The sequence below is a fragment of the Silene latifolia genome, chromosome 11, assembly GCF_048544455.1.
Source record: "Silene latifolia isolate original U9 population chromosome 11, ASM4854445v1, whole genome shotgun sequence".
NCBI classification, from domain to species: Eukaryota; Viridiplantae; Streptophyta; class Magnoliopsida; order Caryophyllales; family Caryophyllaceae; genus Silene; species Silene latifolia.
This window is the reverse complement of record NC_133536.1, coordinates 197,017,461-197,035,709: the sequence shown is the minus strand read 5'-3', so window position 1 is coordinate 197,035,709 and position 18,249 is coordinate 197,017,461. Positions and strand designations below refer to the sequence as shown.

The 18,249-nt window shown below is 37.8% G+C and overlaps 1 protein-coding gene across 1 annotated transcript; it reads left to right on the top strand.

Annotated features, from left to right (window-relative positions):
- Positions 1-8,856: 8,856 nt before the first annotated feature.
- On the top strand, positions 8,857-18,020 carry LOC141614599 (uncharacterized). The gene is made up of 4 exons (XM_074433346.1): positions 8,857-9,250; positions 9,308-9,360; positions 14,821-16,718; positions 16,769-18,020. The coding sequence occupies exons 1-4, from the start codon at positions 8,857-8,859 to the stop codon at positions 18,018-18,020; spliced, it is 3,597 nt and encodes a 1,198-aa protein (XP_074289447.1).
- The last annotated feature ends 229 nt before the right edge of the window (positions 18,021-18,249 follow it).

Genomic DNA, 18,249 nt, shown 5'->3' with positions numbered 1-18,249 from the left:
CCGAAAAAACCAACAATAATCAAAGGGAAAATAAGGGGGAAATGTCGAGTAATTAGCAAAGATCAAATTGTAGGTGATTGATTTGGCAATGGGCAAAGATTTAGAGAGAATTTGGGGGTTTTTTATCGTGCAAAATGACGAACAAAGGAAATAATGATATTAGATTAAGGAAAATAGAAGTTAAAGATAACTTCCTGCGCGGGATTTTTGATTTCACTCGATCGAGTGATTTGAAACTACTCGATCGAGAGATCCTGTCTTCAAATTACTCGATCAAGTAAAATTCCACTCGATCGAGAGATCCCTCTTTTTGCCAATTCGATCGAGCCTTTTGAAGCCCCTCGATCGAAGCTTTTCTTGCACAATTCTCTCGATCGAGTACAAAAAGTACTCGATCGAGTGCTTTTCCTCGTGTATGTCATCCAAAATGCGTATAATCTCCCCAAACCTGCATGAAAACACTCGTAAACATATCCTGATATACCAAATCACAAGAATGACAGTCTATAGTCTTTCTAACTACACTAAAAATTGTCTAAATTCTAATAGTCCTAATAAACGCAATAAATAAATCCAACGAAAATTTAAAAATAGTTTTTATAAATTGTTACACGGGGCATTCTCCGCTTATTTCTCAAGACACAATTCAGTAGCCCCATGGAGGGCTTCTGACTGGAGGACGTCCCTTCGGCATCATTGACCGTCCTCTTCATTCTCCACGAGCTTGAATTTGAACCAGTAGGAGGAGAATAGTTGACGTCCACGTACGCACGAACTTTTTTCGTCCCTTTTTCCTTCTCACCATCTTTGACGTTGTCACCCCCAATTTGATTGATTTTAATTGCACAACGACCTTTGACAGCTCCTGCATATTTTTCATCTGTACCTGCAGCAAGGAAAACAGACGAATTATCCTCCTTTTTGCTCTCAATCTGAGGCGGAGGGGTCACAATAGCAGTACAAAATTCCAAATTTTCATCTGGAGTATCAATATAAGGGTCAATAGAGGAAAGGGCATTGCAAGGCTGAGCTTGCATGGGAGCCCTTCGAGACTTAGACTGATGGAAAATTAATTCCTCGTCTCCTACCTGAAATGTTAATGTCTTGCCCCCGACATCTATCACTACACGAGCAGTGAATAAAAATGGTTTCCCTAAAATAATAGGGGTGTGAGTATCCTCGGGGATATCAAGCACTACAAAATCAACGGGAATAAAAAATCTCCCGATTTTAACAGGTATGTCCTCTATGACATCTAAAGGCCGTGATATACTACGGTCGGCCATCTGTACAGTCATGTTCGTGCAATTAAACTTAGTCAAACCAAGTCTCTTAGCAAGAGACAAAGGTAAGACGCTCACGCTAGCACCAAGATCGCATAGCGCGTTATCAATCAAATGGGTACCTATATGACATGAAATCGAGAAACTATCCGGGTCTGACTGTTTAGGAGGTTTCTTATTTTAAACTAGAGCAGTCCCTACCTAGGTCAAAGCTACCGTCTCATGATCATTAATGTGCCTCTTACGTGATAAGATTTCTTTCATAAATTTTAAATAAGAGGGTACCTGTGTCAGCAATTCGGCGAATGGAACAGTGACTTGTATGTTTTTTAGGAGCTCGGCAAATTTACCGAACTGTTGATTGGCCTTCGTGTTCTGCAATCGCCTCGGGAAGGGCACTGTAATAGGTATCTCGAGCACTTTGTTTCTCTCTTCCAACGTATCAGCTGGATCAAGCTCCTTATCACTCGATCGAGACTTTTTGCCTCTCGATCGAGTCCTTCCTGGTGAGATTTCACTCGATCGAGCACTGGCAGGCTCTCGATCGAGGTCTTCATTAACAGTAGTGTTCGTTCGAGCAAAAATGCCACTCGATCGAACAGTTTCCTCAGCAATATCACTTGATCGAGTGGTTTGGACTTCTCGATCGAGCTGTTCATTATCCAGTTCACTCGATCGAGTAAAATTTCCACTTGATCAAGTCCTTTCTTCATCAGTTTTACTCGATCGACCCCCTGAAACCAGTCGATCGAGTATTTTCTTCGTCGTCAGCTCGTTTTCAGCAACAGTAAACTGTTCATCAGCATTAATAACCTTCCTCGGGTCTGAAATACTCCTGTCAACAGGTAATTTCGGTCCTTCATATGAATGACCGATTCTCAAATTAATTAAATTCTCCGTCTCGTGTGGGTTCTTATCAGCTTGGGACGGCAAATGACCCTGTTTCCTCGTGGACTGGTTCGCGGCTAACTGAGCAACTTGAGTTTCAAGTGACTTGATGGATGCTTCTTTTTGTTGGTCACTTAACTGCCACTGCTTTCTCAACGACTGCAACATCGTCTTCAACTCAGCTAACTCGCTCACCCCACCTGAAGATGATGCACCTTGATTGGGAGGAGGAAAGGAAAGAGAATTTTGGAAGCCTTGTTGAGCCTTATGAGGAGGGACATATGGCTGCTGCTACGGTGGAGGGCTGGGATTGAGCACATTTTGACTTGTCCACCTCAAATTGGGATGGATAGCCCCTTGGTTGTTATAATAAGAACCCCCTCCTTGCCTGTATTGTTGAAAGGCAAGGACCTGTTCTTTCTCTGTAAGACAGTCAATAGCAGTATGACCGTCATCTCCTCCACATCTCTCACAAATGACAGTTTCATGTCTAGTCAGCAAATGAACCATCTGTGGCTCCCCAGCATATTGCAGCTCCAATCTATCAAAACGAGCATTCATGGCTTCCAGCTGAGCCACAACTGCCTTATCAACTGAATGGACTGTTCGAATACCATCTCGTGGGTTCCCATATTCAGCATAATGGGTCGCCATCTCCTCAATAATGCCCCATCCCTTATCATCATCAATGTTTTTCTGAAATCTTCCATTGGATGAGGCGTCCAGAATAGCTCTATGGTCGTCATATAACCCATTATAAAATCGGTTACATAAAAACCATTGATCGAACACGTGATGAGGAAGAGACCTCACCAATTTCTTGAACCGACAACAAGCTTCATAAAATGTCTCGTCAGGTGCCTGCTTGAAACTCGTTATCTTTCCCCTCAGCTGATTGGTGCGCTGCGGAGGGAAATATCTTTTATAAAAAGCAAGCGCGAGAGTCTCCCAGTTTTTAATTCCAGAATTTGTTCGGTCCAAATCAGTCAACCACTCACGGGCTGAGTCAGTCAGAGAAAAAGGAAAGAGCACCTCCTTAATCTTGTCTTGAGTTACCCCCTTTGTAGCGGGAATAGTAGAACAGTAATCAGTAAAGACCTCCATATGCTTCCTTGGGTCTTCACCTGCCACACCCCTATACAGATTTCTCTCCACCAGATTAATGTAAGACGGACGGATGTCAAAGGTATTACCGTCCTCGGTCTGGAGGTTGAAACCCTTGGGAATAGAAGATGCTTTAGGCTCCGAATGACTTGCAATATTCGGCATCTTTACTGGTAAGTTAGCAGAAATGAGAGTATCTTCTTCTAAATATTGATCTTCTGCAAATAGAAAATGCTGTAGCTCGGGCTCGAAAGTACTCAAGTCTTCCTTTCGTAATTCTCTTTGCAGACAGAGTCTATGCCTGAACAATCTCTCCGGCTCGTAATCAGCTGAAATTAACTCCGACCTGTTTGACCTGGGCATACACAGCACTGAAAGAGATAAATGAGAACTGCCTCAAGGAATAAAAATTCCCTGAGACGGATAAAAATAAACGAAACAGAAACAGACAGGGCTATTGCCTCCCCGGCAACGGCGCCAAAATTTGACAGGCTAGTCGTAAACCTACCAAAAATAACCAACTAGCCTAACTAATATAGCTAGGGAAGTCGGTTCGATCTCCACAGGGAGGCAAGATATCCGTTAGAGGTCCGTCTATTTGGTCACAAAATGGGGGGTTGTAATTCAGTTTTCTAAACTAAAAGGCTTAAGGGAAAGAGTAGCAAGGAAAGAGCAGTAAAGTCAAGAAAATGTGAATAAGGGTGATCAATAAAGAGAGAACATGTCGGGATTTCGGTTCACTACGGTAGCCTAATGACTCAACTACAAATAGTCTAGATAATTTACTATGAGACGGATATTGGAAAGGTCCTTCCGGTCCACTTTCTATCCTAGATTTCCACTAACTTAACTTCCACGCTCATCAGGGTAGTCTACTGTTCATAGCAGGTCTATTTAGTCCAATCTTCCGATCCAGGAATAAATTTAACCAGATTAAAGCGTAACTTAGAAGCGTGCACTCAACTAAGTCGGTATTATAATTAAATTGCCATGGGTACAGATTCTCACAAATAAGTATCTAGCCTATTCGCTACATCGTCACAATTCTACCATAGATCCCCTAGTCCCAACATGAAAGAAATTAGCTACTCATGCTATTAATGTTGTCAATATTAATAATAATGAAATAACTAATGATAAACATGTTGCAATAATAATAATATGGCATAAACAAATTAGAGCAGAAATTAAATTAAGCAGAACAAAGGAATTAAAGCAAGTAAAAGCAATATTAAGATTAAAAGGAGAGAAGGATTACAATAACAAGAATTCCGGCGTAAAGAACAACGAGATCCAAGCAAAATAACCCAAAAGTGAAGTTTACAGTAGAAAAGTTTTGGGAAAGATTAAGAGAGAAAGCTAAGAAGTGTGTAGCGTACTAATGACCTAATTATTCGAAGCTTAAAGAGAAAATACAAAGTCCAAAACTAAAATAAGCAACACGGGTTAATTAAGGCCCGTGAAAACCAATAACCTCTCGATCAAGTAGTTTGAGACAACTCGATCGAGGACTTCAGCATATAAAACACTCGATCGAGCAGAAATGTTACTCGATCGAGGAAACCTTATATCCAGCATTTCGATCGAGTACAATAAAGTACTCGATCGACCTCCTCAGCATATAAAAGCACTCGATCGACCAAAATACTCCTCGATCGAGTGTTCTTCCTCCAAAATCAGCTTCAACTCGTTGCCGACTGCTACGTAGACCATTCCTTCACGCATCCCAATGCAGTATCTCGCTCTGAAATCCACGTCTTCTCAAAATGCATGCAAAACAATACGAAAAGGGTATGATTCTACTACTTTCAGGTTCATTCCTACAAAACAGACAAAACAAACCAAAGTAGCCATTTCGAGGCATAATGCAATATAAAACAGTACAAAAGTACATAGAAATACGTGCAAAAGTAGGCTAAAAAGACTATATAAAATGCACATATCAAGATTCAGTCTCTTGAGGTACCTGAGTGGAAGTGGGAGTCCATTTATATGGATTTTATAGTGGGTTTGTCGAGGAGTCAACAGGGTAACAACATGATATGGGTTATAGTTGACCGTCTGACGAAATCAGCTCACTTTGTGCCGATGAAAGATAATTAGACCAAGATACAGTTGCCTTTGGCTTATAGGGAACATGTGGTTCGTTTGCATGGGGTGCCTAAGGATATAGTGTCCGATAGAGATGCGAGGTTCATATCACGGTTTTGGAAAGAGTTGTAGGAGATGATGGGAACTATTTTGAAGATTAGTACTGCATTTCATCATGCGACAGATGGCCAGACAGAGAGGAGCATCAAGACTTTAGAGGACATGTTGCGAGCTTGTGTTATGGATTTTGGTGGTAGATGGGAGTAGAGATTATATTTGATTGAGTTTTCTTACAACAACAGCTATCACACCAGTATTGGCATGGCACCATTTGAGGCTTTGTATGGGAGGAGATGTAGGAGTCCGATTTGCTGGGATGATAGTGCTGAGGCCGTTGTTTTGGGACCACAGATGGTATAGGTGATGGTTGAACAGGTTAAGCTGATTAGACAAAGGATGAAAGCGGCCCAGGATCGACAAAAGAGTTATGCAGATCTACATCATCGTGACATAGAGTTTCAGGTTGGGGACAAAGTTCTTTTGAAAGTGTCTCCTATGCGTGGGGTCATGAGGTTTGGTAAGAAAGGGAAGCTGAGCCAAAAGTTTATAGGACCATATGAGATTTTGGATCGTGTGGGTGAGGTTGCTTACCGGTTAGCTTTACCAGCTGCTTTGGATAGAGTGCATAATGTGTTTCATGTGTCTCAACTGCGGAAGTATTTTATTGATCCATCACATGTGTTAGAGGTAGAGAACATCGAGCTAGATGAGTCTTTGTCTTATCTTGAGGTGCCTAAACAGATTCTTGACCGCAATGTTTTATGTTGGTTTAGTCCAGTTAATAGTTGTCTTGAGTCGGGTTGAGTTTTGTTTTGGGAGGTGTGTTTTGAGTTTTGTGTTAAGTCTTGGTTATGTTGTTGTGTCGGAGTGATGTTAGTGTGTTTTTTCTATGGGTTGAACTTAGGGGACGAAGTTCTTTTTTAAGGAGGGGAGACTGTAATACTACGGTTTTATGTGTCTAAGAGTACTCTATCGAGTGGCGCTTACTATGTTGAGTAAGTAGCTTTTTACGCAAAACAGTAATCTGCCTGTAGGGTACTCGATCGAGTAAGTTGGGCACTCGATCGAGTAAGGAGCACTAGATTGAGTAAGTCACTTACTCGATCGAGTAAGTGTGTTTTACGGGCTGAGTTTGACGGGTTTTGTTAATGACGCGAGATTAGTATTAAAAGATGACCGTCACTTTTCTTAATCTCTTTTAACAATTCTAAAACCTATTTGAGAAGAAGAGAAGTTACGTAAGTTGCTTTCATCGCGTTGTTATCAAATCCCCAAGGTTAGGAGTGTCGAATCATCTTGTTTTTTACGCCGTTGTGATCCTTGTGTCGAGGGTAAGATTTTTATATAATTTTTATCATGTTTTGTTAAGGTTGGTTAAACCCTAATTGGGTGATATTAGGGGTTTTGGGTGATTTATATGAATGTGGTAGTAATTGCATCTATGTATGTTATAGGAGGAGGTTTCGTTGAGGAAGGATTCTGATTTAGCTGCTTGATCGACTGTTGGTGTTTGATTTCCAGGTAGGGTTTTCCTACTCAGTATTGGCTATATGTTGTGTTGGTAATTGTGCTTGTGATTGTTGATTAATTATAATGTTTGATTGGTTTTGGTGATTGTGATAGTATATTGTTGATTGATTGTATAACTGTCTGTGATCTTCGGGGTGCGTTCCTGGCTGAGTGGAGTCACTTGTGGGAGTGGTTTCACGCCCTTAATTTTCCTTTTGTGGAACCCGCTACAGAAGGGATGTGCACATTAATGAACTTGGGTTTATCGCTCGATGGAGATGAGCGGGCCTTAGGTGAGAACGGCTGCGGTCCCCCACTGGCGGCGAGGAGTACTTGTTGCGATGGGTACTCTGCATGGCTACACACTTTAGTGTGTAGTCAGTTGTGTGGAGATTGGAGATGGAGACTGGAGATTGGTTTGAGCTGTTTTTGTTATTGTTTCATCGTGGCTATTGTTTTTATGTAATCAGTACTTACCCGAATTGTTTTAAAAACTGTGGTGATCCATTCGGGGATGGTGAACAGTTGCTGAGCAGGTATGATGGCATATGCGAGGGATAGCTGGGATGGAGTCACCACTGGTCTTAGAGTTTTCCGCTGTGTTCTATTTAGTTGTTTGAGTACTTTGGTTTTTGGAGAATAGTTGTATTTATTTTGACGGTTTTGGAGTTTGATATATCACTTAAACTTTACTATCATCTAAATATGTTTCGTTATTGTCTATTTGAGTATCATTGCCTCGGATAACCGAGATGGTGATGTTCTCATACCATAAGTGGTCCTGGTAAGGCACTTGGAGTATAGGGGTGTCACAAACAAACGCTATAAAAATTATACAAGGAACTTACCCTTGACACGATGATCACAACGTCGTAAAGAACGAGATGATCCGATGAACCTAGCTTTGGGATTTGCCAATAACGCGAGAGATACAATGTACGTAAATTCTAATCTTATCTTGAAAGGTTTAGAATGTTGAAAAGTGTTTAAGAAAGTAATGACGGAAGCTTATATATTAATCTCGCGTTATTAACAAAACCCGTCTAAACAAACCCGTAAAACACACTTACTCGATCGAGTGCCCCTTACTCGATGGAGTGTCTCACTAACTCGATCGAGTAACCAACAAGCAGACTATTGTTTTGCGTAAAAGGCTACTTAATCGACAGAGTAAGTCCTACTCAATAGAGTACTCATAGACATAGAAAACCGTAGTATTACAGGTGGATGGGCGATTCCCGGAACCAAAGGATGAGGTTCTAACGCATGATTTTAGCTATCTAAAAGACCTTAAGATCAGGGATCTATGTACAAATACATGCGTATGGAAGGAACATTTGATTGCCCGGGTTTTCAAAGAAGAACATGCAAGAAGAATTATGGCGATGCCTTTTTGTGAGTCTAAAGTAGGGATGAGGTGTTCTGGATTCACACTGGAAATGGAAACTACACTGTCAAAAGCGGGTATGGTGTGATTTTTGATACACATATGGAATTAAAAGGGTCACAAAAGGAAAGGACTCGGCTAAGCATGGTCGGAAAAAATTTCTACAAATCAAAGTTATGGCAGTTACCAGAACCTACGAGGTGGAGAATCCTGATATGGGAGATCCTAACAAGGACACTACATAGGTAGAGAGTGAATTGGCAAAATGAAAGTTGACTATGAACCACTTATGCCAGATCAGTGGAACAGAGGAGATGAATCAGGAAATCATGGAAGACTTATTCAGGGATTGTAAAGTGGTAGCCAGAATTTGGGCAGGAACAGACATTGGTATAAACACAAACCAAGGGATTCACACGGGCATAGAGGCATGACTAGTAAACTGGATAAGATACCTTGACAAGTTGAATGAGGGAGATTACAGAGTACTACAATTTCTAGCTACCGTTTGGAGCATCTGGGTGCTACATAATAATGTCATATTTCGAGGGGGAAATTCCACCCACAAGGTTTTTTAGATATTGGTCTCAGATGGTAGCTTCTGCGACCAGGGCACATGATATAAGAAAGGGAAATGAAGGGAAGGAGAGTAAAACTGGAAATGTGGAGGATACGAATAGCGGTGAACTGGTTATGATTCGAGATAGCTACCCTTTCTATTTTGTGGGAAGAACAAGGGAATGCGACAAAATACGCGTGAAGGTCGATGCAAGCTGGCATGGGACATATGACGCTTCAATAGGATGGGTGGCCTACAACGGAATGGGGGCTAGGGTCTTTAAAGGAGGAGTAAAAATGAAAGCGGAATCCGCACTCCAAACTGAGGCGTTAGGACTCAAACTGGTCATGATGTGGGCACGGGAACGAGGTATCTTACATCTGGATGTATCCTCTGATTGACTTCAGTTGGTTACCCAATTTGCAGGATTCGAAAAGCAAAACCACCTCATAAGTGGGCTTATGGAGGATATGTACAAGGTTGGTGCAGGGTTCCATTGCCTGAGTGACAGTTACTTACCAAGAAATTTAAATAAAGTAGCTCATGGCCTCGCCTCTGAGGCCATGAGGATGTAAAAATCCTTTCTTGTTTATATGCAAAAAAAAAATCGTATGATGATGATAATTTCTAGTACTAATGAAGAACAAGTGTTAAACCATATGATATAGGTAAACCAGGCTATCTTGTATGCTGTCTGGTTGCAGAAAAACAAAGCAAGGATGGAACATGTAGTGATATGTGTTGGATCAAAGCACTATTTATATAATTTTTATATGATCTGAAAATGCAATGTTACCAAACTATGAGAATTTTCTTCCACTTTCACCAAAAAAGAATTTTACGTAAAGAATTTTTCAAGGCTAGTTCTATACATAAAAAATAATTTGAGAAGAGGATATGATTGCATGATGATAAATGAGTGGTAAACTCTAGAAGAGTAATAAATGACTACCATATTTAGTACTTTTCTTCCACATTACCCTTTTCTTTCAATTTCTTGCAGTAGTTTCACTTGATCCATTTTTGAAACCTGTCATTATTATTTTCCCCATTGTTGAAAGAATAGGTTGATTGTGTGTGGGTCGAGAACTTTACGATACAACTCCTACCACATTTTCAGTTTGGAAAATCGGAAAAAAAAATGAAGTAAAAAGGCGTATAATTGGGAACTACCGCCTTATAGTAGATTCACAGTAGCATAGAGAAATGGGAGTCTGAACATAACATGTACACTTATCATAATAGCAAACCATACATATACTTCATTGCATAAAATTCATGTTGAAAACTTAAACTGATCACTTATCATAAGTGCACTTAAAGGTTTAAACCAAAACATACATACTTCATTGCATAAAATTCATGTTGAAAACTTAAACTGAGTAGGCTGGCTTTCAAAACTAAGCTCCAGGATTGTAAACTATCGTCCCTAGAGGTTGATGCTCATGATCACGAACCCTGTCAGTAGAAACTGTCCTACCACAGTTGGCAGAACGGCACAAATGGACACCTTTCACATAATGATGCTCCTACACAGGTAAAAAAAGAAGTTGAATTAAAAACAAAGTAAAATAAGGTCAAAAAATGTTGTGAATTGGAAAGATAAGAATTGGAAAGATAACAAGAATTGGAAAGATAAAACAAGAATCAGTGACTTAAAGATCAAAAATAAACAAAAAAAAAGAATAATAAGGGAAATACCCCATGATGGAGTGCACCACCGTGAGTAGCAAATCGTCTGGCACACATGGTACAACCGTAGGGATTGGGAACCAGACCAGGAGTAGCAGCAGGAGCAGGAACATTCTAAGCAGGGGCAACATTCTGGGGATTCATCTACAAAAATCATAAGGGTAATAGCATAATCTCAACATTACGATGATTCTAATGTAAGTTAGATTCGTAGCATAATCTCAGTATGTAAATCTAGCAACAACAATAAATAGGCTACAAACCTAATCGATAAATCATATTAGAAACTATACACAACACCCGTTGGCAATATTCGATTTTGTAACCTAATTTTGTATTAAACTTATTCAAACCAAATCAAATAAAAATAGGGTTATTGAATTTGGCGATAGAACTTGCCATCATCATCCAGGTTAACAAGAGAAATAGTATCTAGCCAGGATTCTACCTGAGTTCTAGTTGAAGTCAGACAGATGCATCATACAATGAGCTAAATAACCAGAATAACAAACAATAAAAAGGGCAAAAATAAGATATTGAAAAAAGGTAAAAGATCTGAAGAGGAAAAGCATCGGAAAACATTCAAGATCTAAGGAAAAGAATCGGAAGAAAAACGGAATAATTACCTGACAAATCTATAAATATTATTATAAGGCTAGACATTATTCTTTCAAAATAATGTTAACCATTCAATCTACGTTGAAGTATAGTTCGCAAACAAAAATATAGAAATTTTTCTTTTGAAAAATAAAAATTTAGGTTGAATTAATTACATAGATCGATTCTTTTTAATGAAATAACAATAAAAGGTAGAAAAATGACCGAGTCGGAGGGAGCATAATAATAAAAAAAAAAGGAAAAAAAATAGAAAACAATAATAACAATAATCGCTGCAAAACACTAACAAACGTAGCAATATTCGTGACAAAATAATAATAAATTGTGGCAAACGTTTAGTAACTTGTGGCCATATGCATAACAATAAATATATTTTGATGATATATTATGACAATGTACGTATTGGCTAATAATTTTTTTTCTTCTTACGAGTCCCTTTTGTCCGTAGGGCCCAGTGTTATCGCAAATCCGGCATTGTATAACACCATCACGTGATAACATAACTAGTCCCGTGAATTTCACGGGTAATAAAACTAGTTACGAGATTCAAATGACGGCTGTGATGGGTGAGATGAAAAGGTTAGATGGACACTTTATATAGAGATAATACTAGGGTTAAAAAAATTTAAGAGGACAGTTGTTATTTGTACTGGGTTGATAAGAGTGACCCATATCCCATATCAAACATGGCCGGTCTATCAAATATATAGCAAAGAATTAAACAAAGCAGAATGATAAAAAAAAAAAAGCAAAATGATAAATAGATGGTTAATCAAATATATATTGGAAATTATTAATCTTTGAAAAGTTTATGTTTAATTTAAATGTTGAAAATATAAATTAGCATACACTACTACAAAAAAGGTCCAAGGCATCATTTATAAGAAACCTGTTTTTTTTTTTAACCGGTTTCTTAACATAAGACACCGGTGTTTTAATATAACTAGTTTGCAATGTTAAAATAAGAAATGTGTTCTTTCAAAATCTGGTTTCCTTGATTTTAATTTACAATTTAATTAATTAATAATAATAAAAACTAATCTCTTTAGCTTTGACTAAACCCCACCACCCACTAGAATATTCACCTTCCTCAACTGTATCATTCAGTCCAAAGCTAATATTTTTTTAAAAATCCCTTTACTTTTTCATTTTAGTAAAAAATTAAACCCTACCTTCTCCAACCTGCGACAAATATTTACACCAAAATTGTTTTCGCGCGAAAAAGTTCTTGTGTAACTGATTCCTATTCTTCTTGACGGCGGTTCATATTTTTCCCTAATTTGATTCACCACGGTTGTAGCTGCTGATCGACATACAATCGGGGACGGCTACTATTCGCCTCTTTATTCTAGGTTTGTGTAATTCTTTCTCTTTATTGTGTGAATCACAACAATTGTACTCATATCAAGTTTATGTGTTCCTTGAATTGCTTTTCAACAACCTGGGTTTGTTATATGGTGTTGTATAATTGTACTTAAGTTGATTATTTTTGTTAATGTTTAGTCAAAATTTAATTGTTTATTATAAATAGAGAATTGAGATTGGTAGTATTGGTGTAGTAATTGTATCCTTGTTTGTTTACTGACTAGTCGGAAACCATATCAGACATATAGAGAGGGAGGTTGCTGATATTTCATTGGTAACTTCAGTAAATTGAAAAGAATTGTGCTATGGGCAAATGAAATGAAAGCAGGAGATTAGTGATAAAATTCCTTTGCATAGTCAGACTAACATTGAAGTGCTTATATAGCAAAAGTTACTTGTACAAATAAAATTTAACTTTATATATATCGACACAATTACTCTTAGGGCTTACCCCGAATCCTTGGAATGATTCGGGTGGAAATTATTCTCGTGGGATAATTACGAGGGAGTTTAATAGAGGGGGAAAACTTACCTCTAGTAGTAGGTTTGGCTTAAAAATATTCATGACTAGAGTAATGACTTCCTAGGTTTGATACAAGAGTAGTGAATACAACTCTATGCAATATAAGTACAGCAAAAAAACACACAAGTATAATATGAAGTACTTGTTAAGAATCCCGTACATATTTTACCAACAGCATTAAAAGCCATTATTCTAAACCAAAAAAAAAAATATCCATATATAATTAGGATTTAGGATGATGCAAAACATAAGAAACAAGTTCATCATTAGTAGCAGCTGAATGAGAAAATTGAGATTTCAATTCATCAGCAAAGAAATAATGCAAGTTACATGGTCAATTTGTTGGATTGGCAAGTTACGTGAGAAGTGCAGCAAACTACTAAAACGATTAAGTAAAAATCTAATCAGAAGGGCAGTGAGCGCTACTTTTTTTATCACCCTAAAAACTCAGGGGGATGGGTGGGTAATGTATTATCCTTTCTTAGAGGAAAAATTACTGCTCCTTAAAATTTATACTATTAATCCAAACTCTCAAAATAGACTGGGATTTATTATCCCTTTGTAAACCATAAAATTTGAACCTGCGATAAACAATAAAGAGGAACAAAAATAATATGGAAACAAGATTTTTATTTTATAACTGAAAGATTGAGGGTTACAACTTTCGTAGATCACTTGATTCCATCTCTAGGGTTTGGGGTTCTGATAGTGTATACGAGAGTCTTATCGACTTATTCTCGTAGGGAGATAATGGGGTCGTTTTGTGACTTATTCCATCCTCCTACAATTTGGTAGTAGGAAGACGAGGTCGTTTGACTTAATCCATCTGCTTTCCTTCTAACCCTAGAGATTGTAGGGTATTTATAGTTGTAGCTGGCTTAGAGGGCAAGATAAAGATTTCTAAAATATCTAAGATATTATCATAATATTTATTGATAATTATCTCTAAATACTAAAGATTTTGTTAAAATAAATAGATACCAAAATATAAAATTTTGGTGTCTACAAATGCCCCCTCGAGACTGGTTGTAGAGACTTTGATGACGGTTGCAACTTCGTCTCTAATCTGCTACTGAATTTGACCCTTGGAGAATGGAGATGAAAAGCGAAAATCGTCCCACCGAGCGTGCCAATTTGTAAACCATAAAATTTGTACCTGCGATAAACAATAAAGAGGTACAAAAATAATACGGTAAACAAGAGTTTTATTATTGAAAGATTAAGGGTTACAATTTCCGTAACTATCTTGATTCCATCTCTAAGGATTTAGGGTTTTGATAGGGCTACGAGGGTCTTATCGACTTAATCTCGTAGGGAGAAAAGATGGGGTCTTTTTGTGACTTATTCCATTCTACCTACAATTTGGTAGTAGGAAGACGGGGTCGTTTGAGACTTAATCCATCTATGCTCTTCTTCTAACCCTAGAGATTGTAGGGTATTTATAGTTGTAGCTGGCTTAGAGGGCAAGATAAAGATTTCTAAAATATCTAAGATATTATCACACTATTTATTGATAATTATCTCTAAATACTAAATATTTTGTTAAAATAAATAGATACCAAAATATAAAATTTCGGTGTCTACACCCTCATTTGGAAATGATGTGTATACTAGCAATGGTGGAATTATCACAAACTTGATTATATGTAAAAATGAAAATGCAAAACATATCTTAGTTTGATTTTTTTTTCCTTGTATGGTAAATGGTGTGTGTAGATATGGTCATATGGATCGGAGATAGATTTCCACATCGAAACCTGGTGACCCTGAATATATAGCTGGGGTAAAGGAGTTTATCAATTTCGCAGTTGAGAATTCTAAAGGCCGTACTAGGTTACCATGTCCTTGTTTTAAATGCCATAAGTTTTTGCATAAAAAAGTTGACGAAATACTTAATCACTTAAGAAAATATGCTTTTGATAGAACATATACCGTTTGGATTTGGCATGGAGAAGATAAAGAAAAAACTCATACGGATAATGTACATGAGAATCGTACTATTAATGAGGGTCATAGGATTGAGGATATGCTACGGGAAGTTCAAGATAAATTTGATGAAAATCCGGCTACATTTGAAGCGTTGTTAGGTGATTCAGAGAAGCCCTTATACACAGGCTGCAAAAAATATACAAGATTGTCTAGTGTACTAAGATTATATAATTTGAAGGCAAGTCATGGTTTAAGTGATACGGGTTTCACGGAATTACTTGAAATAGTAAAAGATATGCTTCCGGATGATAATGTCTTTCCGAGTAGGACATATGAGGCAAAAAAGATTTTGTGTTCAATGAGTTTACCTTATGAGAAAATTCATGCTTGCCGTAATGATTGTGTATTATTTCGTAATGAATATGTTTTATTGAAAAACTGCCCTACTTGCAATGTTTCACGGTACAAGAAGGAAGGAGTCACAGCTAAGGTCTTGTGGTACTTTCCTATTATACCAAGATTTCATCGTCTTTTTTTGAATGCTAGAGATGCGGAATTGTTGTTATGGCATCATTTTGAAAGAATTAAGGATGATAAACTTAGACATCCAGCCGATTCACCACATTGGAGGTTTATTGATGGAAAATTTCCCGAGTTTGGTAAAGAAGTACGAAACTTACGACTTGCATTATCCACTGATGGTATGAATCCATTTCGTTCCCTTAGTACAACCTATAGTACTTGGCCAGTAATTTTAGTTACCTACAACCTACCTCCTTGGTTATGTATGAAACGGAAATACATGCTTTTCTTATTAATTTCTGGTCCTAAACAACCAGGAAATGACATAGATGTGTACTTAGCGCCTCTCATTGATGAACTGAAGTTTTTATGGGAAACAGGGGAACAAGTTTATGATGCTTATCGAAAAGAGACATTTAACCTTAGAGCAATGTTATTTTGCACTATCCAAGATTATCCCGCATATGGTAATTTGTCTGGTTATACTGTCAAAGGAAAAGCACCATGTCCTATATGTGAAGATGGTACCACAAGAAAGTGGCTTAAATCTTCTAGGAAAAATATTTACCTGGATAATCGCAGATTTTTACTGTATGGTCATTCTTACAGAAAGTTGAAAAGGGCGTTTAATGGGGAACAAGAAAATAAAGGACGTCCAAGAGTCTTAACTGGGGTAGAGGTGTTTGAGAAAGTGAAAAACATTCAGACTGTATTTGGAAAGACCAATGGATCCATCCTTCCTAAACAAGGATATAAGAAATGTTCCGTGTTTTGGCGCCTGCCTTATTGGAGATTTTTGTTTGTGAGGCATTCTTTAGATGTGATGCATATTGAAAAGAATGTGTGTGATAGCTTAGTTGGTACCCTTTTGAATATTCCGGGAAAGACAAAAGATGGTGTGAGTGCTAGAGATGACTTAAAAGAACTCGGGATTAGAAAAGAACTACACATTGTTGAAAGGAACAACAAAATTTTTTTGCCTCCAGCTGCATACACATTGTCGAGAAAAGAGAAAAAAGAGTTTTGTGAGTGTTTAGCTGGTGTGAAAGTGCCAGAGGGTTATTCTTCAAATATCAAGAGTCTAGTTTCAATGGAAAATTTGAAGCTTGTGGGTCTTAAGTCTCATGATTGCCATGTTTTGATGCAACACTTAATCCAGTGGCAATTCGCTCCATTTTACCTAAAAATGTTCGTTCTACTATTATCAAACTGTGTTCTTTTTTTAATGCCATATACAGCAAAGTCATAGACCCTAAAGACTTAGATTCCTTGGAAAGTTCAATTGTAGTCATATTGTGCCAATTAGAGATGTATTTTCCTCCGTCATTTTTTGATGTCATGATTCATTTGACTGTTCATTTGGTGAGGGAGGTGAGATTTTGTGGTCCCGTGTATTTACGAAATCAATACCCTTTTGAAAGAGAAATGAAAACTTATAAAGGGTATGTGAAGAATCACTTTAGACCTGAAGGTTGTATAGCCGAGCGGGTACTTTGTGAAGATGCTGTGAAATATAATAGTGAATTTCTAGGAAATGCAAAGACTATTGGGCTTCCCATATCACGACATACTGGAAGAATTAATGGAAAAGGGACATTAGGTCGTAAGGAACTTGACTTGTCTTATGAGAAGTGGCATAAGGCTCACACTTATATTCTTTTTAATGAGGATGAAGTTACACCATATATTCATAAACACATTGCCTTTTTGCGTGAAAAACATCGAAGGGCAAGTGAGAAATCATTACTCAGCGAACATAGCAAAACATTTAACACTTGGTTGAAGGATACAGTTACGAGAAAACTTGAAGATTCAACCCATCTAATATCTGACCGTCTTAAGAGTTTAGCTTATGGACCTAATTTCAATGCCTCTTTCTATTCTGGATATGTGATAAATGGTTGCACATTTTACACAAGGGAACAAGATGAAAACAGTATTATGCAAAATAGTAGGGTAACAGTGGAAGCCGAGGCTATGCATTTTGCTAGTGCTAAAGATAAGAACCTTGTGTGTGGTAAAATGATTTACTATGGGGTCATTCAAGAGATCATAAAGTTACATTATTCGGCTTTCTCTATACCGGTTTTTAGATGCGATTGGGTTGATTCTCATGTTGGGGTTGAATATGAGGAGTTAGGATTTACTTTGGTTAACCTTCATAAGCATGGGCACAATGAAGATCCATATATATTGGCAAGTCAAGTAAAACAAGTGTTCTATGTGACTGATCCAGCTGATAAGAGAAGGTCAGTTGTTATAACACCGAGAGCTCGACATGAGATTGATGATTATGATAAAGATGGTGAGGTGGAAGAAAGGGCAGCTACCAAAAATTTTCAAAATCAGAATACTATTGATGATGAGGCAGAAGATTCATTAACATACGTACGTGAGGACCATGATGAAGGTGAATGGATTGACAATAGTAATAAAATGGGCAGATATAGAGATGGTTTAATTGGCTTTTTTGTTGGCTTGCAAATATAGAGATGGTTTAAATTAATACCATTTCCATATTTCTTCCTTCCATTCCCCCAAATTTGTAGATCTATCATATTGGCTATCAAATATTCCATTCTGTAGATACCCGTATCCGTCGATATTGGAATTTATAGAGAACCCGACAAACACCCGATGATGATAGGACACATGTATTCTTTAGTTGTCATTGTCATTATTTGGGCTCGTTTTACGATGTAGAATGAGCGTTGTCGAC

Bases quoted from the DNA above. Each gene is read 5' to 3' on its own strand.
- LOC141614599 (XM_074433346.1), top strand. From the start codon at position 8,857: ATGTCATATTTCGAGGGGGAAATTCCACCCACAAGGTTTTTTAGATAT. The intron at 9,251-9,307 runs GTATCTTACATC...CCCAATTTGCAG, and splicing joins GATGTGGGCACGGGAACGAG to GATTCGAAAAGCAAAACCAC. The intron at 16,719-16,768 runs GTTCGTTCTACT...TGCCATATACAG, and splicing joins GCTCCATTTTACCTAAAAAT to CAAAGTCATAGACCCTAAAG.